We start from the raw sequence: 22,439 nt of genomic DNA on the forward strand, positions 1-22,439 counted from the left end.
TTCTTGTCAGCCTGAGAGATCCAAATCAAGGTGATTTAATTCTACAAACATCAGTTGAACATCAACTGTGGGTTATCAGTTGGCATTATTCTAACAAATTTTTTATTCATTTTAGAGAGGACAGAGACAGAGAGGAGAGAGAGACAGGGAGACGGGGGGAGGAGCAGGAAGCATCAACTCCCATATGTGCCTTGACCAGGCAAGTCCAGGGTTTCGAACCGGCGACCTCAGCATTTCCAGGTCAATGCTTTATCCACAGCGCCACCACAGGTCAGGCCTATTCTAACAACTTTCAATCAGTTGGGTTACAACTAGAAAAACGAGTAAGACAGGTCCTCTATACAGCACCTGAGAACCATTCTCTTGGAGGACATATATCTCTCTTACCTTAATGAGAACTCATGTCCCCTGTTATAACTACCACCCAAAGAAAAGAGAAGCAAAAAGGAACCCGATCTATGATGGCATTCCTTTAAAGGGATGCCAAAACATTTTATGAAACAGCTGGAAACAGCATAAAAGTTAAATGGTGGCCTGACCAGGTGTTGGCACAGTGGATAGAGCATCAACCTGGGATGCTGAGTACCCAGGTTTGAAACCCCAAGGTCGCTGGCTTGAGCAAGGGGTCACTGGCTCAGCTGGAGCCCCCTGGTCAAGGCATGTATAAGAAGCAATCAATTAACAAGTAAAGTGCCGCAACTGCTAGTTGATGCTTCTCATCTCTGTCCCTCTCTGTCTCTGCCTCTCTTGCCAATAAAAGAAAAAGAAAAACTAAATAAAAAACATTAAATGGTAGATTGGTTAATACTTTATGAGATCTACTGAAGAAGTTAATGAAGAAGTTTCTGACATCAACGAAAGAAAACGAGAATGTATGCAAGGGTCCCAGAAGCCCAAACACAGAGAGAACTCAGGGACCAGGAAATGTAAGGGCACCAAAAGGAGAGAAGCCCAGAAGCAAGTTTCAAGGCCAGGAAATCTGATTCGGATTACTTTCATTTACCTTCCTCTTGGCAGGACAAACAGCAGTAATGCTCTTATTGCATTGAAAGATTTGACTTTTTTTTTTACTTTAGTATTTTTATCTTTATTATAATAAGGCATTGTTTCTAGTATCCCTTTTACCTTTTTAACCAGCAACTGGATGTATTCACATTTCAACAGCAGGGGGCACAATACCTCCAGCCTTCTGAAAGGCTTGAACAGAGAAGCCAAGTTATTCTACTGAAAGAATTTTATTCCAACACGAGTATTATGACAGCTGTTCTGCTACAGCATTTGTAGAAACACTGCCTTTTCTCCTAACAACTGCATTTTCTCATGTGACCTTCAAGACAACTATGTAAGGTAAGAAAGGACGGGTATTTCTATCTATTTTCCAGATAAGACTTGCAGGAATTAAGTGCCTTGCCTGGGCCCTCCTACTAAGCCTTCAGATCCACTAATTAGAGTTGAAACATATCTGTTCTGCTTTGCCTTGTTAAATAAAAGAATGCATATCACGTAAATCGCTATTTTAAAAGTGGTAACTTCTAGAATTTTAAAGTACATTTATTTTTCAACAAATAAAAAAAATCATGCTATAAATTAAAATATGTGTAATTAAGTCGGCATGACTCAGTGGCTGGGTATGTGTGCTCTTAGGAAGAAAAATGAGCTGACTATTGGGTGAGAGCTGGTAGATATGGACCTACTGGGAGCAGGAACAAGGTGCCCTAACCGGTTTGATGTAACTCTGGATTAGTCATGGACTAGGAAGTTTTATTTTCTAGGATTCCTAGGTATGCATTATTTTTCTTCCTGGGCTTCATAAGCCTTAAGGATGTGAGTCAGAGTCTGCTACCTTGATTGCCAGTCTTCCTGAGACTTAGAGGTTGAATAGAGAACAGCTGAGCCAATGATGGGGGGGGGGGGGGGCAGCGCCCTATATTTACCTAGGTCCCTAGCTTACGCGGCTCACGTTACATTTTCATTGGACACCATGGCTGAAGCCACTGCACTGTGGACATCCAGTTATATAAGATAATGTTTTTCTTTAAAAGGGGGGCGCTGGCATAGAAATAGGAGAGGGACTAGGAGAGAGGTTTTAGAAGTAAAGGGAATTTCAAAAAGAAGCTGGCCTAAAGTGTTGATATTGCCAAGAGGTTGGGTAAACTAGGGTTTTAGCAACTGATTGATTTATCAGTTGAATCAAATAGGAATGTCTAAAATACAGATTACTGGGCACCACTCCTGCATTCTGGGTCAGTGAGTAAACAGGGCAATTGTAAGTGGTTGCTGGGTGGTGATTGGTTGTCCCACTTTGTGACATAAGGGGAATAATAAGTATCTGGTGATATGCTAGTGGAGACTTAATTTCTTTTCCGGTGGGTCTTTGAACAAGTTGCATTGAAAGCATTAAAAATGTGTACGCATTTCTCACCTAATGATTATATTGCTAAGAATTTATCCAAAGGAGGTAACCAATGATGCATGTAAATATATGTATAGCTAATGGATTATAATGTCCATGGCTAACACTTATTCAGTGTGCCACTGTATGTCAGGCAGTGCTTTATATGTATACATATTAAGGTACTCTTAATCTTCATCACAACTCTGTGAGGTCATTACTATGGTTAACCCTATTTTATAGTTAAAGAAATCGAATCACCAGGAGATTGATTAACTGGTTCAAGGTCACATAAGAAAAAATGGAAGATATGGAACCAGGATCCAGTGTCCTTGGTGACTAGGTTATACTATCCCTCTTCACAACACTTTTAGAACAATGAAAAATTTAATGTAATCTAAGAGAACACTTGTTCCTGAAATCAACATACCACCAAGTAAATCATTCAGGACCCAGACCTTAGAAACACTCTACCTACTCCCCCCACCCCTGCCCCGAAATAAAGGTGATCAGTAAATCCCATTGTACCTCACATTCCTGTTGAGGTCAGTCTTGGCCAAAAGGGAAAGTCTCTCTAGTCAGCCATGGCTGGACTCGCATCTCTTACGGCTCAGTGTATTTCTTGATCGGGACCACCTGGGCCCAATCATGTGTGCTCAGAGCTTCCCCTCGTGAACAGTAAGCTTCCCCATATCTTCAACATCTCTGCACATTTTCTCTACTTTCTTACTTTCCCGTAACCCTGGCAGCCCCCAAGCACCCTGATTTCCCACCTCCAAGCAGCAGCAACGTTTTCCCTAATACCCTGTTAGGACTTGGTTAAAATTATATTTGTTAAGTGAAGTGCAGGGTGCTTGATGGGGAGTCTCAGTTCAACAACAGATTACAAGAGAAACTGAAATAAAGATTGCTTAGGGATCCTGGAGGAAATACATGGCATGCCTTGGGGGGGTCACACAGGGAGAGGCAGGACCCGAGCACAGGCCTTTATTAGAGTCTATGGCTAGAGTGCTCTGGGGCTCCTGGGCTAAGGCCAGATTGGTCAACTCAACTCAAATGGAGCAAGGTTTTGGTAAATTCCATAGTGGCTTGTCTAAGAGCCGTGTTAGGGGAAGGTCCTGTTTCCCTGCCTGGAGTGATCCTCAGTTATATCCAGGGGAATGGGGGAAATATATATATAAACTGATCTCTCTGCTGAGCCATGTCTCTATTTTCTATTTCTTAAATATGTAGGATTCTTAAATAGGATGAAAGATGCCTAATAATAATAACAAATGGATGAAAGGCAGGTATACAAAATAATATGAGGAAGAAAACCTTAAACCACTGAAATCTTATATATACATACATACATTATATATATATAAATCTCAATGAAGAGAATCATTCCACAGAACATTAAGGTCTGCAAATACACTTCCAATCTTGGGCTACTGGCTGGACCGAAACCCAGATGTCACTGTTCTGTGGTGAAGGATGGAGGTCATGATGGGAAGACTTTGCAGCTGAAGCTGAAATGGACAAGCTGCTGGTCCGTCATTGGAATGAGAGGGCCACCTTTCCACACAGACTAACATGGATGCAGATGACACAAAAAAGTGCTGCATGGCAGCTCTTGGTGCAGGATTGAAATGGAAGGAATCAGACATCTGTCATGGCTTCTTGCGCTTCTCCATCAGTGACTGAGGTTGGGGAGGAAGCCTGGGGTGTGAGCAATAGCCATGGACAGATGATATTAAAGCTGTGATTTTTATGTAGACCCCTGTTCCTAAAGTTAGTGAGCATCGTGGGGAGTCTCCTGACCATACAGATTCCTATGTCCCTTAATGCAGCACCTTCAAGGGCAGAGCTTGGACTGGGCAGCTTAAACAATGACCCACACACTCATCTGTAGCTATTTCAGGAGCTGGCATTTGGAATCACTGTTCCTACCCAGGGAGAGAGACTTGCTGCTTGGATCTAAAGGGGTTTAAATTGAACTCGGACTGGGGGAGAGGTCAAATCCATAGGAACCCAATTTGACAGTGTGGGAGAGGAGCTGGAAACAGTTGACTGTGAATGGTCTAACACCCACGGGCTTTGCTTTGTGGCCTTAGGCACAGTGCTCCTCCTTAGTAACACTTCCTCACCTCCAGTTTTTCTTTACTCTCCCTCATTTGACATTCTCTGCTCCGGAAGACTAAGACTGTCCAAGACATGATATTTTTTGTGCCTATCAAACTGTCCCACACTTACCACCAAGATGGGTTTTGCATATTACTACCTCACACATTGGGTACTTTAAACTTAAATCATTTGTCCCAGTGCTGCGCTGCCTGGAATATAGCAATTACATTTTCCCTTAACACATTCTGACAAATTTCTTATCTTCTTGCCTCATTCTCCTGTAATGATCCTGGGGTATCTCATATCACATTTTTAGTTGACTGGTTACTTACACACACACATACAATTACAGCTGAGTGTGTTTTCTCATTCCAAAGAGAAAATTGGCTCTGGTTCTCTGGCTGAGTCAGTAGCATGCAAATAGAAGTGACTGGAAATGGGACCTGTGTGTTACCACCCACACTAAAACCTAAACGCGGAGCTTCTCTGAACATTTTGTAAATTATAAATGACCATTTAGATTGAATTTGGTACTTCTGAGAGTCCCTCATCTTTTTATTTCACTCTTCTGGACTATCTCAAAGTTTCTTCAGTTGGTGCCAGGTTAGTAATCCAGATAGGAACACTTAGGAACTAGAATTGTCATTGCAAGTATGGGGTCACGCAGCTATCCCTTTATTTATTCATGTGTTGAATTATTTTCATAAGATTTGAAAGCCCTCAATCTTCTCCATCAATCTCAGCTAACTCACTTGAGCAGCTAGAGGGAAATTTTCATAAGGAAATCTGCAAAAATAAAACCAAAAGAAAACAAAATGTTCTAGAAGTGTACAGAAACATAAGACAATAATAACATTTGATGGTTTCTCAAGAGCCCTGTGATACATTTCAAAGTCCTTGCTTGGCATGTAAGGGTCTTCCTGGGAGAGTTCCTAGTCTTTTACTCCTCTCTTACTAGAACTGTCTGCTTCTACTATTTTGAATTATTTGCAGGAATCCAAATGGTACAAGCTCTGTCAGGTCTCCATGTGTTTACATAAGCTGTCCCCTTTTCCTGGAATAGAATGGGCTGTCCCTCCCCCCACCTCCAACCCTCCTAATTTGCCAGGTTAAAATGTGCTTAATATTCAAGACTCAGGTGGTACCTGCTTTCCAGAGGAAGTCTTTTCCTGAATTGGATATTCTTCCTCCTACTGTCCAGCCTAGAGTAACTTCCTTCTCTGGAATGTGAGCTCTTGAAGGCATGGACATTGTCATACCAATTTTTTAAATCTACCATATAGTAATGAACTGATCTGGTAGATGGTCTAACCTGTTCTAAGAATCTAATCTGTTTGGTGTCAACTTGCTTACTGAGAGTTAGACCATTTTCTATTCAATGTGGACACCTACTGACCAATGGGGGAAAATGACTTCGTTCTGGACCATTTGTGTGTGCTATTACCACACTCATACGTTTCAGCTCTGGAACACTACCCATTCCTGTGCCTTTTGCCAAATGTCTTCCACTATACTCAACTATTCAGTAATACTAATACCTTATATAGTACTGTTTTACTAAATACATTTGTATTCTCTAATATACACAGACAGCATTTGGTACAATTATTTCTATTTTATTGGTGAGATAATTGAGGTTCAGAGGTGTTAATTAATTTTCCCAGAGTTGTGGTAATTATGTGTAGAAATGAAAATTGAATCCAGGACTTTGGCCCCAAAGATGTTCTTCTTTTATAGAATTTGTCTCATTGTGTTATAATTATTTATTTATTCAACTTTTTTTTTTATTGCCTAGTACAGTACCTGGTATGTTGTATGTACATGACAAGTATTTGTTGATAACTGTCATAAAAAATGCATAATTTTCAGGTTATATTACAAAGAACACCTGACTCAAACGGATGAGGAGAGTTAACACTTACCTACCCCCTTTCACTTCCATGGTTATATCCTTGGCCTTGAGATATCCTGACCTTCATCAACTTGATCAACTCCCTCCCATTCATTAATTCAAATAGTGCTTTCTCTGAAAACCTTCTTCAGTATTTCCCTAGGGCAGAGGCAAGTACTGCTCTGTCTCCAGCTCCAGACACAGCTCTGTTCAGCATTACCACATTCCCGTAGTTATTTAAGTGTCTCTGTTTTTCAACTGTGAAATCTTTATCAGCATTTCAGGCAGAGAGAATAGCAGCTAAATCAAAGACTTGAGTATGGCTGGCAGCTGAGGCATGGTGTGTATCCTAATATAAGCATTGTAGCAAATTAAGCAATCTTGATAATATGCCAATAAGATTACATTCTATAGACTACTATCTTGTATGGAATTATGCATACACTAGGGGTACCTAAACTCTCCCTAATGGCTATGCAGTGATAGGTTTTCGAGAGCCAATTTCTGAGTTCTCAACTTCCATCTGTATTGTTTCCTACATATCCACTACCTGCTACCCAGAAACTCCCTTTCTCACTGGCCAGTCTCCCAATTCACACAGAAGGGTAGTCTCATTGCCCTCTCCAAATCAAATCTTACTGTGGAGTATTACCAGTGGTGGACAGGGGCCAGAAGGGTGTGGGGGGAGCTGTTACCAAACTGACACTGGTCTCAGGCTGGCAAGGGGGTAATCACTCCAAGTTAGGTCATAAGTCAGTGTTACCTGATGAAACCCTTTTGTGAATTTGCTAGGTTCTTCAGAAAACTCATGAAGTTTTTCTTTGCAGAGGGCCAGGTCAGACATAGAGGAGGAAACATGCACTCAAATAATTCCTCTACCAGGCTCCCCCTTTGCTACTTCCCTGAGAGGTAACATGTTAGGGTTTGGGTGATACTGAGTTCTTCTCCGTGTAGTGACAGTTCTGCAGCGGGGGAGGGGTTTTGTGGAGGTGGATGTATTTGGGAAATGGCAACTGAGTGAGCTGGGAAGCAGACTGTTCCACCTCTGGGGGGATGCAGTTGGATTCACTAGGGACAAGGGCCCATATCTTGCCAAGATGGTGAGGAAAGTGTCCTCTAATTCATCTGCCATTGGGGCAACACATCCTACAAGACTCCCTTAAATCCCCATCTTGGTAAAAAGGGCCATCTGTGAACATCTGAATGTAAGGTAGTTCACTCCATTTGCTTTTATTTTTGCAAAACAAATCTAATTGAAGAATAGCGTTATAATTCAGTGATCCACTCACAATCCAAACTTCCCTGTCCTCGAGTTTGTATTAAGGCCAGGTGACACTATAGAAGAAAATGAGGCATTTTTTTGCTTTGGTGTCCTCTCCCTTAAAGATGGAGATGCCCGGGGGGGGGGGGGTCCTGGAGGAATGCATTCAGCCCGCCCTGCCCCTTTTGTCTCTGTTCACCTTCTCAATACAGACAGCTGATGACTGATAATGAGCTGTCCAGTCCTGGGACCTGGGGCACCATGTGAAGCATCTGTTCATTTATTCCTTCCACTTCTAAAATCTTTGTCCAGTTTAAAGGTATGATCTGAACATTTATTTTTAGAAACTGTAATTAGATCAAGTAAGAGTTCTCTCTATGGATTTTTTTTTTGTAACGTATATTTGCAAATGCATCAGAGTAAAACAGTAACTGTCTCTAGATGACAAAATCATTAAAAATACCATGGTTATAGATTGAATTATAATGCAGTTGACAAAAGAATTTACTTTTTTTTGTATCAATATTTTAAAACAATAATCAGAATTACAAATGAAAGTATATCAGGACTTTTTAGATTTTTTACTAAGAATTTAATCAATTTGGTCCCCACTGTCATTTGTCCCTGGGGCTTTTGTGGGGACAGGACTATTGGTTTTAAAAAGTCAAAGAAAGCTCCTGGGCTTCTTCCTTTGCCTTCAAAATCACCACTCAGCTCCACCACCTATCTGTGTGCCTCTCCTTCCCTCTCGTTTCTCTGTTTCTATTTTCTGCTCCCCTTTTAAGACAACCCTTCCAATGTCCTTCCTCCCTGTGATCTGTATGTTCCTTTCTTTTATATTCCATTCTCACCTTTTTTTACTTCCTCGATTCTTTCTCTTTTTCTTCTTTTCTCTGCATGAACCTTCTGTGACTTACACAAACCTTCTGCAAGTTTCCTTGTCTCTTTTAGTTGGCCTTATTTTTAACTCATTCAGAAATGACTACAGTTAGAATAATGTATTTTTTGAAAATTTTTTATTATTCATTTTAGAGAGGAGAGAGTAAGGGAGAGAGAGAGACAGAGAGGGAGAGAGAGAGGAGAGAGAGAGAGAGAGAGAGAGAGAGAGAGAGAGAGAGAGAGAGAAGGTAGGGAGGAGCTGGAAGCATCAACTCCCATATGTGCCTTGACCAGGCAAGCCCAGGGTTTCGAACCAGCGACCTCAGCATTTCCAGGTCCACGCTTTATCACTGCGCCACCACAGGTCAGGCAGAATAATGTATTTTTGATTCTTGCCCTTCAGAAATATTTTTTATACCTTATACTTGTTATTACTAAAGTCATACAATTTCTTTCTGACTTAGATTTCTTACTTCTTAAAAACCTTAATTTTTAGTGACAATCAAAAGAAAACAGCATTCTTTAGATTGACAGATTTATGAGTACATTTTATAACTTCTAGAAACTATTTTCTTTTTTTTTCAATTGGCAAATGTTCTCACGTATTTAAGAGACATAATTGAGATAACATGAACCCTAAATATTGGCAGCTGCATTCAGGCACTTGAGGCTCATTTTTGCTAAAACACAGACACTGGTTTGTCCCTGATCTAAGAAGAAGCTTTCAGTTTTTCAAAATTACAATGTTAGTTGCTGGTTTACTGTTTGGCCTTTATTATGTTGAGGTACTTATCTTCTTTATCCATTTTATTGAGAGTTTGTATCAAATTAATGTTGTATCTTGTCACATGCTTTTTCTTCATTTATTGAGATGATCATATAATTTTTTCCTTTATTTTGTTAATGTAATGTATCACATTGGTTGATTTGAAGATGTTGAACCATTCTTATATCCCTGAAACGAATCCCACATGATTGTGGTGTACAGTCCTCATAATATATTGTTTTATTCAATTTGCTAATGTTTTGTTTAAGATTTTTCATTTATGTTCATCAGAGATACTGGCCTGTAATTTTCTTTTATGTATTGTCCTTATCTAGTAGTGTTAGTGTCAGGATAATGTTGGTCTCATAAAATGAGCTAAGAAGCATTTTATCCTCTTCAATTTTTTGGAAGAGTTTGAGAAGGATAGGTATTAAATCTTCTTTGAATGTTCGGTAGAATTTACCAGTGAAGCCATCAGGTCCCAGACTTCTGGTTTGGGGGAGATTTTTGATTATGTTTTAGTATCCTTACTAGTGATGGGTCTGTTCATGGTTCAGTCTAGAATGGTTGTATAATTCTAAGGATTTATCCATTTCTTCTAAGTTGTTCGATTTGGTGGCAAATAGCCTTTCATAATAGCCTTTTTGAATCCTTTGTATTTCTGTGGTATTTATTGCAACCTTTCCACTTTTATTTGAGTCTTCTCCCCTTTTTCCTTAGTGAGACTAGTTAAAGATTGTCAATTTTATCTTTTCAAAGAACCAGCTCCTTGTTTAATTAATTATTTAAAATTTCTTTTTATTTTCTATTTCATTTATTTCCACTCTGATTTCTATAATTCCCTTCTACTGGATCTGAGCTTCTTTTTATAGTTCCTTTAGGAATAATGTTAAATTGTTTACTTGAGATTTTTTGTTGTTTTTTGAAGTAGGCCTGTATTGCTATAAATTTCCCTCTTGGTACTGCTTTTGCTATATACCAAAGATTTTGGTATGTCATATTTTCATTTGTATTTGTCTTTATATATTGTTTGGCTTTTTCTTTTATTTCCTCAGAGACTCAATAGTTGGTTGTTCAGTAATATGTTTATTTTTACATTTTTTTCACTTTTCCAGCTTTCTTTTTGTAGTTGATTTCTGTTTAATATCAATGTAGCCAGAAAAGATGCTTGATATGATTTTAATCTCCTTAAACTTATTGAAACTTGTTTTATGTTCTAATATGTGATCTATTCTTGAGACTGTCCCATGTGTACTTGAGAAGAATGTGTATTTTTTCACTTTGGAATGGAAAGTCCTGGTAATATCTATTAAATTCATCTACTCTAATATGTCATTTAAGGCCAATGTTTCCTTCTTGATTTTCTATCTGGATGATCTATACCTTGGTGTAAGCAGGGTGTCAAAGTTTCTTACTTGTTACTTTGTTTTTGTCTATTTCTCCCTTTAGGTTTGTTAATAATGACTTATGTATTTTGGTGCTACTAATTTGGATGTGTGTGTGTATATATATATATATAAACATTATGTTTTATTGATGGATGGTTCCCTTTATTGTTATAAAATATTCATCTTTGTCTCATTACTTTTTTTGTCTTGAAGTCTGTATTGTCTGATATAAATATGGCCATACCTGCTCTTCTTTTTTTTTTTAATTTTATTTATTTATTTATTCATTTTAGAGAGGAGGGAGGGAAGGAGGGAGAGAGAGAGAGAGAGAGAGAGAGAGAGAGAGAGAGAGAAAGGGGGGAGGAGCAGGAAGCATCAACTCCCATATATGCCTTGACCAGACAAGTGCAGGGTTTTGAACCGGTGACCTCAGTGTTCCCAAGTCGACGCTTTATCCTCTGTGCCACCAGAGGTCAGGCCATACCTGCTCTTCTTTAGATGTCATTTGCTTGGAGTATCATCTTCCACCACTTCACATTGAGCCTATGTTTGTCTTTGTAACTGAGATGGATCTCCCAAAAACAGCATATCCTTTTTTTCTTGCTGTTGTTTTATTTTTGTTCTTTTAAGTGAGAGAAGGGGAGACAGAGACAGACTCCCTCATGCACCCTGAATGGGATCCACCTGGCGAGTCCCCTATGGGGAGGCTGCTCTGCTCATCTTGGGCCATTGCTTGGCAACTGAGCTATTTTTAGTGCTTGAGGCAGAGGCTCCACTGAGCTAGCCTCAGCACTGGAGGCCAACTCACTTGAAGCAGTGAGCCATGGCTGTAGGTAGGGGAGAGAGAGAGAGAAGAGAAAAAGGAGAAAGAGTGGAGAAGTAGATGGTGGCTTCTCCTGCGTGCCCTGACCAGGAATTGACCTGGGACATCCATACTCTGGGCCCATACTCTACCACTGAGCCAACCAGTCAGGGCTGGGCTTTGTTTTTTAATCTATCTATCTACTCTGTGCCTTGGATTGCCAAATTCAGCTTATTTACATTTAGGGTGATTACTAATATATGATGACTTAACTACTGCCATTTTGTCTTTCATTTTCTGATTTCTCTGTATCTCCATTGTTTCTTTTTCTTTGTGTTTCTGCATGCATCTTTAGTTTGGTATTTTTCTCCATTTCTTCTTTTTTATGTTCTGTGTCTCAACAGTGGCTTATAGTTTTGTAGTTACCACAAGATTTGTATTAAATGTTTCATTGAGAAAAAACAGTCTCATTTATTCTGACGGCATCTTATCTTCATTGACCTATACAAGTTGTATTGCCCCCCTCTAATTTTATGTGTTTGTTGTCACAAATCATTCCTTTTTATGTTGTATATTCATTATCAAATAGCTATGGTTGTTTTTAATGCTTTTCCCTTTTAATTTCTATGTTATAATAAAATTTTTAACATCCTGTGCTAAAATAGAGTTGCGGTTTTCTGTTTCTGTCTGTCACCTTAAAGTTTTCTGTACATTTGTCTTTTTGCTTCAGGACTTTTGGCTGTAAATTTCCTTAGCTTTTGTAATGTTTGATAAACCTTTATTTCTACTTTATACCCAAAGGGCAGCTTTCCTGGATATATTATTCTTTGGCCCATGGTTTCCATTTTTCAGTATTTTGAATATATCATTCCACTCTTTCCTGGCCTGCAGTGTTTCTGCAGAGAAATATGATGATAATCTGGGGGATTTCCTTTGCAAATTACTTTCTTCTTTTTCCTGGTTGCCTTGAGAATTCTCTCTTTATCATTCTCGGAGAAGGTGGTTTTGTGATGATTGTTTTCTAAACTTGTATTTCAATGTGCAGTTCCTTCCCTATGAATGGGGAATTCTTATCAATTATTTCTGTTAATGGGCTCACTATTCCCTTCTCCATCTGTTTTCCTTCTGGGATACCTATTATCCTTGTTATCTTTTTAATGGAGTCATGTCTTATAGAATTTTTTTTTTAGTGAGAGGAGGGGAGATGAAGAGACTGACTCCCGCATGCATCCAGACCGGGATCCACCCAGCAACTCCCCTCTGGGGCTGATGCTCAAATCAACTGAACCACTGGCTTTGAGAAAGGAAGAGAGAAAGAAAGAGAGGGGAAGGGGCAGAGGAGCAGATGGTTGCTTCTCATGTGTGCCCTGACTGGCAATGGCACCCAGGACGTCCATTTGCCGGGTCAACACTCGATCCACTGAGCCAACTTGTTAGTGCCAATTTTTTTCATTTAAGAAAAATTTTGGTTCTCATTCTTCTACTTGAATCATTTCTCAATTTCTATCTTTGAGCTCATTAATTTTCTCTTCCATGGGGTCAGCTTTATTTCCAATGCTTTTTCATGAATTCCTCATCTCATTTATTGATTTCTTCAGCTCTAGCATTTCTGTTTGGGTCTTTTTTATAGTTTAAATCTCATTGATAAACTAATCCTTCTGTTCATTAATTTTACATCTGAGTGCATTGGACTGCCTTTCGGAGTGTCCTTGTATCTCACTGAAGTTCTTCATGACTGCTATTTTAAATTCTCTGTCTTTAGATCACAGTCTTCCATGATTTTGAGTTTGGTTTCTAGAGAATCATCATTTTCTTTCTGTGTTACCATGCTACCTTGGTGGTTCATAGTACTTAATGGGTTGTTCCTCTACTGGTGCATTTCAAATAGTGAACACTTTTATTATTTAGACACCATTATGATTTTAATAATTCAGCAGTTTGATTAAATGGTTTTCTTTTGCTTTCCAGTAGATGGTGATATAGTGCAAATTTTTGTTTTCTTTGAATTTTTAAAAATATTTTAAATTACAGCTTATATTCAATATTATTTTGTATTAAGGCAGCCATAGTATCATGTCAATGATTCTACAGCAACCCTGCACTCAAGCTGAGGGGCCCTCACTCAAGCCAGCAACCTAGGGGTTTCGAACCTAGGTTCTCAGCATTCCAGGTTGACGCTCTAGCCACTGTGCCACCACTGGTCAGGCAAGGCCAAACTATGTTTTAACATTTAAAAGCAACTATATAATTAAATATCATTATATGTATTAAGAAAGTTTATAAACTAAATAAAACCAACAGTATTTTGTTAGAGTCAACTTATGTCACTATCTTTAGGTTTTTAGATTTTCTTCTAGGAATATATTCAGTTAAAGAAAAGATAGTATCAGTTGTTAGGTAGAAACATAATGAGGTAAAAATAGATTCTTATTTCTGAAGACAACACATCTAACCTGATATTTTCCTTGTCCCCACAATTCATTATAATGTGAATTTAGGTTCACTATTTGCTATTATATCACTACTTTCAGAAATATCTCCTCTATCATATTTTAAAAACCCAATATTCTTCCAGTCACTCATATATTTACTGAACGTTCACTCATTTATTCAATGAGCATTTATTTATTTTAATTTTTATTCATTGATTTTAGTGAGAGAGGAAGGGAGAGATAGAGAGACAAGAACATTGAGCTATTCCTGTATGTGCCCTGACTGGAGATCGAACCAGCAACCCCTGTGCTTCAGGGTGATGCTCTAACCAGCCAAGTTATCCGACTAGGGCAATGAGCATTTATTAATAGCAACATGTATCAGACACTGGGACTTCACTGTTCGTACTGTTGAAGGTACCCTCCCTACTTCAGACCCCATCATGTTTTGCCTGGACCATTGCAGTAGCCTGCAAGCTGGTCTTTAGGTACTGAACAGTGTTTCAAGTTATTCCTACTATAGCATGAGTATTTTCAGGGGTAAATGGATGAGATATAAAGGAGAACTTAACCATTGTCATTTTCATGCTTAAGAAATATGATGGAGTACCATACTTATAATTTACTATTTTACACGTAAAAACGATAACAAAAACACAACCAAATAAAAAAGTCTTACCAAAAAATTAAAAGTTTGGCTCTGGTGAGGTAGAGTATCATCCCGATTCACCAAGGTTGCAGGTTTGATCCCTAAGAAGGGCAATATACTAATCAACCAATGAATACATAAATAAGTGGAACAACAAATGGATGTTTTTCTCTCTCCCTTCCTCTTGAAAGAAAGAAAGAAAAAAAGAAAGAAAGAAAGAAAGAAAGAAAGAAAGAAAGAAAGAAAGAAAGAAAGAAAGAAAGAGAGAAAGAAATTAAAAGTTTCTCAGTATGGCTTCATTTGCTCTTTCTAACTTTATCTCTCCTTCATATCCTCTGAGCCCTGCATCCGAATCCTCTCATCATTTTTAGACCCTTCAATGGCCTCGGTGCCCTGGAGCATAACTCTTCATTCTTCCTGGAATGTGCTTCTTCTGCCTTGTTTACAAAGGCCCCTTTAATGTGAGTCCCACAGCGGACTGTATCAGAATTGTAGCACTTACCCCTTGTGTGGTGTTCCAGCTGTTCACACATCTGCATTGCATTTAGACGTCTGGAATTCTGTGTCTGTGTCATCATTGGACCTCCTGTGTCAGCACAGTGCCTGGCACACCTGGGTGCTCAAGAGGAGCTTGTTGAATGGATAAAGCACTCCAGGGAGAAGCAGAGAAATAAACAATAATGTTAGAGTGCATTTATTGCAAACAGAGATATAAATAAGGATTGTGGAAGCACAGAAGGTTTCCGTCCCTTGTCAGCAATCCTTGCACATGAATGGTTTATAGGAAGCCATTTCTGAGCAGGTAGGTTGAGGTGGCCTCCTGCATAATTTCACCATTGCTTTGGTCAGTTCACATTTGTGACTTTGACTTTATTTCTGATAGCTGAGTCAAACACAGCTGACGGAAGGAAACACTCATGGTAGTGACTCTGCCTGACTTGCTCCAGAGTTTTTCTTTGTAAAAAATTTAACACAACAGCTGCATCATCAGGGAGGACTGGTTTGGGGGCTTTTCATTTTGTCCTGCTGCAATCCACATGCCATTTCTAGTTCACATTTTCTTTTCTGGGTAAATATATTTCCAATCAAATTTCCTGGGGTTTGTGAGGCACTATTACTCTTAGATGATCCTCGTTGGTTCCAGACACTGTCAGGTGTCTCCAGTGTAGAATGAGCCCACTGCGATGTCTGTCTTCCTCTGTGCCATGCTACACTATCACACTTTCTCTTCCTGCAGGGATTGTTTCCATGATGAACCTAATGGTGCTGGCCTATGAATGTTATATTCGCATGGTCCATGCCAGAGTGGTCAATTTTTCCTGGGCCTGGCGAGCCATTACCTACATCTGGCTATACTTGCTGGTATGGTTGGGAGCCCCTCTCCGGGGCTGGAACAGGTACATCCTGGATGTACATGGCCTAGGCTGTACTGCGCACTGGAAATCCAAGGATGCCAACGATTCCTCCTTTGTGTTTTTCTTATTTCTTGGTTGCCTGGTGGTGCCTGTCAGTGTTATAGCCCATTGCTATGGGCATATTTTGTACTCCATCCGAATGGTGAGTTGAAGACTATGAATGCTCCTCCCCCAAACTGTGTCCAAGGTAGAAATCAAAGAGACTAAATTATTCCTAAATGATCAGTAGCTGTCCGCAGCTGAGCAGCTCTTCCCATTGGACAGAATTTTGCACTAGAAACCATTCTCTTAAAAGATCAATGAGGAATAACATTTATTCTCTCCATGCCACCAATCTAAACCAGAAGGAAGAAGGAAAGGGTTCTGAACAGAAAAAATTCAACTACAATTTAAAAAAATCTTCTGTACTCCAGCACACTCAGAATTTAAAAACTCTATAATGAAGGAAACTGTGCGATTCCCATAATTTTATTCATTCGTCAGTCACATAAACCCACTAAAGAATATTACAGGTGTTTCGGCGCAAATCATTTTTCAGTCATAATTAACAAGGACCAACCACACGCACATTTCCTGTTGGGTGCTGGCAGGAAGGAAGTCTGAAGTAAGAGTGTGGGGTAAGAACCGACCACAAGCAGATTTCCTGTTTGGTGCTGGCAGGGGTGACGTTTGAAGTACAGTGTGGGACACCCTCCTGGCTCAGCGTACAACCCCACCCATGTGCGTTCTTACGCAGTCAATGCTCCTCCCTCCCGTCCTCTTCTCTCATGAAACCTCTCGTGTCTCTTGCTCACTCTGCCTGCTTCTCTAGCTTTCACTTCTATTTTTTTAAAATCAAGCTCAGCCATATGTATTACTTTAAAGCATGACCCCTTACTCCCAACTTCCATGTTCTAGCTTTCTTCTCACACCTCTATTTTATAAAAAATCAAAATAAACAATCCTTGGATCAGTGTGGCTCTGGTTTCTCCATGCCTGTAGTCAAGCAACAAAGCAGAGCTGCAGGGAAGCTACACCCATGTCCCAGTGTCCACACACATGTCCTCTCCACAGTGTCTAGCAGTCTTTGGGTGGCAAGACAGTCCTCCCCTCTTTCTATACAATTGCTACTACAAGTTCTCAATTCTCATTTTAATCTCTTGCCTTATTAGTCTCCTTCTGACCTAATTCTTATTAAGCAATCATGCTAATTGGGAAAAATAAAGCCATGATCAAGAAATCCTCAACTCCCCACCTCTCATTATATAACCCTCCCACCCATTCTTAGACTGCTCTCTTCAGTTACAGGTCATGGGAGAGGTCTCTCAGGACCAAGCTGACCCCATAGTCTAAGTTTTGGCTCCCACTCCATTCTTTGCCCCAGGGACCTCTCTTTATGTAATCACTTTCTCTCTCACTGAATTTTCTATTTCTCCCTTACTACCAACTCTTTCACTTGAGCATATAACTGTGTTAACTGAATACAAAAGCAAAGTATACTCCCAACTCCCTCTAGTTATCACTTTATTTCTCTGATCGTCACTGCTGACTCAGAGAACCATGAGTGGCTTTTGGTACTCCATCATCACTCAATAAGAATTCACATGACCAATATTTATTGAACATCTGAAATTACCAATTACTTACTGTTTTAGACTGAATAATTGTATCCCCCCCAAATTCTTGTATGGGAGCCTTTCCCCCCAACGTGCTGGTATAGGAGATGAGGACTTTGAGAGTTAATTAGGATTATATGGAGTCATGAGGGTGGGGTCTTTATGATGGGATTAGCATCCTTGTAAGAGAAAGTGAGATCAGATCTCACTCTTTCTCCATATGTGAGATCACAGAAAAGGTGGCCATCTCCAAGTCAAGGAAAGAGGCCTCCGAATAAAACCTACCTAGCTAGCACCTTGATCTTAAACTTCTCAGCCTACAGACCTATGGGAAATAAATTTCAGCCACTCAGTCTGTGGTATTTTGTTATGAAAGTGAAGACATTTCTAAGCTCTAAGGACACAACGAATAATATATAGTCCTTGCCTCAAAGAGTTCATAGTTTAGTAAATTCTCCTGGTATTTATTCCCTCAGCCTGTTGCAAATTGGCACCTCCCAACCTCTACAACACTCTCATATGACAGCTGCCATTGAGGTCATTGATGGTCGCCTGAATGTTATGTCCAGTGGACACATGTCTATTGCTATTGTTTTCTGGCATCTGTGGCATTGAGACTTCTGACATTGGTGATAGCTTCCACGTAATTGTGATCTCCCCCCGCCCCATTGTTTTTAAGATCCCATTCTCTCCTATCTTTATTGCTGACTGTCTGGTCCATTGTCTCAAGTCTCTTTCAAGGGCTTCTTTTCCATGGGCCTCCCAAGTGTCCTATATTTAGTTCTCATTTCATGCTGCACACCAGCTTTGGACAATCTCATATACTGCCAGCATTTCTCCTCCTAGCAATAGCTTGGTGATTTTTGATTCAGATGGTTCTTCTGACCTTTACCAAATCCTCACTGTCAATTGCCTTTTGAACGCTTCCACTCAGATGGTCCACAGACTAGTGTAATTCAATATAAATGAAGATGAATTGGTCAGCTTTCCCCCAAGCCTGCTACTCATTCATTCCCTTTTATCAGTGAATGGTCATCATTGTCAGCTATGGAACCCAGAAATTAGAGAATAATCTTTATTCTTTATCCTTGTTTTCTGCCACTTCCAACCAAAGATCAGTTTTTATCTATTCAACCTCAACTGTTTTTCCATGTATCATTTTCCTACTTCCCTACTGCCACAGACTTAATTCTAATGAACCTTAGTTTGTCTTTCCCTATTCTTGCTTTGTTCTAGTCCATTTTATTCACACTGCCACCGGAGTAATTATTCTTGTATACAAATCCTCTCATGTCAGTGCCAAACTCAAAATCCTATTGCCTTCATGGTTAAAAACAAAGTCCCTGAATATGACTACCAGTTTCTGCATGGCCGTCTCGGTCGGCCTGTCCAGCATCATTTTTTGACATGCTCTCCATCTTGCCATCTCAGGGGCCAGCCAACTGCAATATTTCTTATTCTTAGAACTTAATGTGTGCTTTTACTGCTTTGCCTTAATGCTCTTCCATTCCCTGGAACATTCTTCTGCCTCTCTTCCTTACTTGGTTGATTCCTACTCACCTCAGAAGGCTAAGATCAAGATCTTCTTGGTCTAACCCACCTCTGAATTGATTTCTCATTTTGTTTATCCCCATAGCCTTCCCTGTTCACCTCTCCCATCTCATGTATCACTTATGGAAGAAGTCTGGGCACTTGTCACCATCACCAAACAGTGAATTAATTCTTCAAGAGTAGAGACCCAGTCTTATTTTATCACTTGTTGCTGGAACATTATTGTGCATATAATAGGCAGTCAGTGACTATTTTTAGAGGGAGAAGCATACAGAAGGCATAAGGTGGGGAAGTGGTGACAGTGCGAAGAGAGTGTGTCTTCAGTGACTTGGGTTTTCTGTGGTAGGCAGGTTCAAAGTTTGAGTTATCGGGGATGCTAGAGATTCTGTGCCCTTTAGCTGAGCTGAGGGTATTTGCAAACCTTGGAGATCCAGTTTAAACATGGTAACTGAAATTTGGAGACAGTTCCTACTAGTCTAAGAGGAGTCATCCAGGTCTTGAAAAGATTTTGGTTAGCCGGCAATAGACCTTTGCTCTATTTCCATTTTGGAATAATGGTCTATGTAATGTTTCGGAAAATTAAATATGAGAAAAGATGAGATGTATATGTGTTTAGGTTATGATTGTTTATGTGATTTAAAATACACTGGTACCTTGAGATATGAATTTAATTCGTTCTGTAACCGAGCTCGTAAGTCAGTCAACTCATATATCAAACTGCCGGTACTGGACCTGTGTGCCAACACGCTAACTAGCGGCAGCTTCCCGAATCACGACTCGTATCTCGGAATTTTGTTCGGATCTCGAACAAAAATACCAAGTCACAGTTTGTATCTTAAAAAATTTGTATGTTGGTCTGTTTGTATCTCCAGGTACCACTGTATATATATATTCAGATTCCATAAACACAAAGGAGAAGAAAAAACCTCAAGAGAAATTATCTTTTTTATCTATGCCTGGGCACTCTACTCTAAAAAAAATCAAACATTTTAATTATTCATGTAATATTCTAGTCTTTGCCCATATGAATACATGATTCTAATAAAAATCTAGTTTATTAAATATAACTTTAGATAATATCAATAATTTATATATTAGTTAAAATATCTTGTAAGTTCTTATAAATACACATTCTAACTTATTTAGAAATTTTTTCTTAATTTTTATAATAATGCTAGAAATGAAAGGAACACAAAATTTATTGAAATGCAATAAATTTCCCAGTTTAAAATTACATACTAAGTATCAACAGTTTTCCAGGTACCTTTTTTAAAATCAACATTTAAAGTAGTGCTTTGGAGCTTAATGAGCTTAGTATACTCAGAAATAACCATTTTATTTAAGAACATGCTTTTGGTGTCCAGGAATATTTCCTTCCTCACCTTAACAATACATTTATAATAATTACAGGAGGAACTTCTAAAGAACATTTTATCTGAGACACTTTGTCAAAGAACTTTAAAAATCTAAACAGTTATCCCTTAATACCTCTAGTGGGAACAAATTGGCAGTAGATACACTGGTTTTAAATTAATAGAATGACCAGGATTTCACCAAATGCTCTCTGCAACCAAACTCTTGATGAGACCAGTCACACACTCCTCATCCAATCCCACTTCATAGTCATTAGCTGTGAATTGGAAGTCACAAAGTTTTCCAGCAAGAGTTTGGGAAATCAGTTCTCATCAAGACTAGCTGTAGGCTTAACCAGGCAGAACTCTGGACATCATGTGTTTTCTGCCTACTTTGAGAATCTGAGGAAAATGCTCTGGACAAAAGAGTTTCCAGGATCATAGAGAAATTGTTTCCCATTTCTCACGATTCTTTCTGGTTGTCTTTTAGAGACTTGATGATCTAGGTAAAATAATTTATTTTATACTTCTTTAAGTAAATTCTAAAACATTAAAATCCATTAAAGGAGGCCCTGGCCAGGTAGCTCAGTTGGTTAGAACATCCTCTCAATAGATCAAGGTTTGATACACAGGGCACATTCAAAAATGAACCAGTGAACCTTACCTGTGGTGGCGTAGTGGATAGAGCATTGACCTGGAGCACTGAGGTCACTGGTTTGAAGACCCAGGCTTGCCTTGCCTGGTCAAGGAACATATGGGAGTTGATGCTTCCTGCTCATCCCCCTTTCTCTTTCTCTCTCCTCTCTCTAAAATGAATAAAATCTAAAAAAATTTTTTAACAATTAATGCATAAATAAGTGGAACAACAAATCAATGTTTACTCTTTCCTCTCTTTCTAAAATCAAATAAAAAAAACCATTAGATGGTCTAACATTATATAGTTCAATGTACAATGTTAAAGATAAAAGACTGAGGCCCCAATAGGTTGAAGGTCAGGCCCAGATGCAGGTCCTGGGTCAGAACTCAGCCTCCCAAGGTCCTGTTCAGTTCTCTTTCCATTAAGGTAGGGCCAAGAATGGTGCATGAGCCTCTATTATAAAAACAACAAACAAAAATGTTTCTTCAATTTTAAAGCTGTTCCTTTCTTTCTGTAGCTTTGTTGTGTTGAAGATCTTCAGACAATTTAAGTGATCAAGATTTTAAGATATGAAAAGAAAGTGGCCAAAATGTGCTTTTTAATGATATTCACCTTCCTGATTCTTTGGATGCCTTATATTATGCTGTGTTTCTTGATGGTTAATGGTTATGGACACCTGGCCACTCCCACAGTGTCTATCATTTCCTATCTCTTTGCTAAGTCAAGCATTGTATATAACCCAGTTATTTATATCTCCATGATCCAAAAGGTAAGCTTTGTAATTACTGTTTCCACACTGGGGGTAGGGTTGTTGAAAAATATAATACATTTACAGAAATGATTCAGAGCAACTTCAATGATAAAAGCCCAAATCTACCATTGGAGGTTCATAATTATTAGGTAAAATTCTCTTCAAATTAATGTTTCATTTAATGTCTAGTAATAATAACAGCCACATACAGGCATACCTGGGAGATATTGTGGTTTCAGACCTCAGCAATTAAAGAGAGTATGTACATTTAAAAATCTTACTATACTATGTAGTATATACCTATTATCATCACAACACTCCATAAAAAAGGCACTGATATATTTCCTTAGATCATTTATGGATTATTCAAATATGTTCAGAGAAGTTAAATAACTTGTCTGATCTAGGAAGTGTTGGTCGCTGGATTTGAACCTTGTTTGCTTGAATCTCAAAAGTTCATACTTGTAACTCCTCACTTGGGGTATTATAGGCACTGTTAGCAATTAGTTGGGTTATTATTATGCCGTGGCTAATGTGTAGCTAAGATTAATTTGGCTCAAGAAACGTCCTTT

The 22,439-nt window shown here is 39.0% G+C and overlaps 1 protein-coding gene across 1 annotated transcript in view; it reads left to right on the forward strand.

Annotated features, from left to right (window-relative positions):
• Positions 1-22,439, forward strand: part of OPN3 (opsin 3) — a 41,421-nt gene that overhangs the window by 17,182 nt on the left and 1,800 nt on the right. The window contains 2 exon segments of the mRNA XM_066360154.1: positions 15,804-16,123; positions 21,634-21,885. Coding sequence (XP_066216251.1) covers positions 15,804-16,123; positions 21,634-21,885 — 572 coding nt within the window.

The sequence above is a fragment of the Saccopteryx leptura genome, chromosome 1, assembly GCF_036850995.1.
Source record: "Saccopteryx leptura isolate mSacLep1 chromosome 1, mSacLep1_pri_phased_curated, whole genome shotgun sequence".
Taxonomy (NCBI): domain Eukaryota; kingdom Metazoa; phylum Chordata; class Mammalia; order Chiroptera; family Emballonuridae; genus Saccopteryx; species Saccopteryx leptura.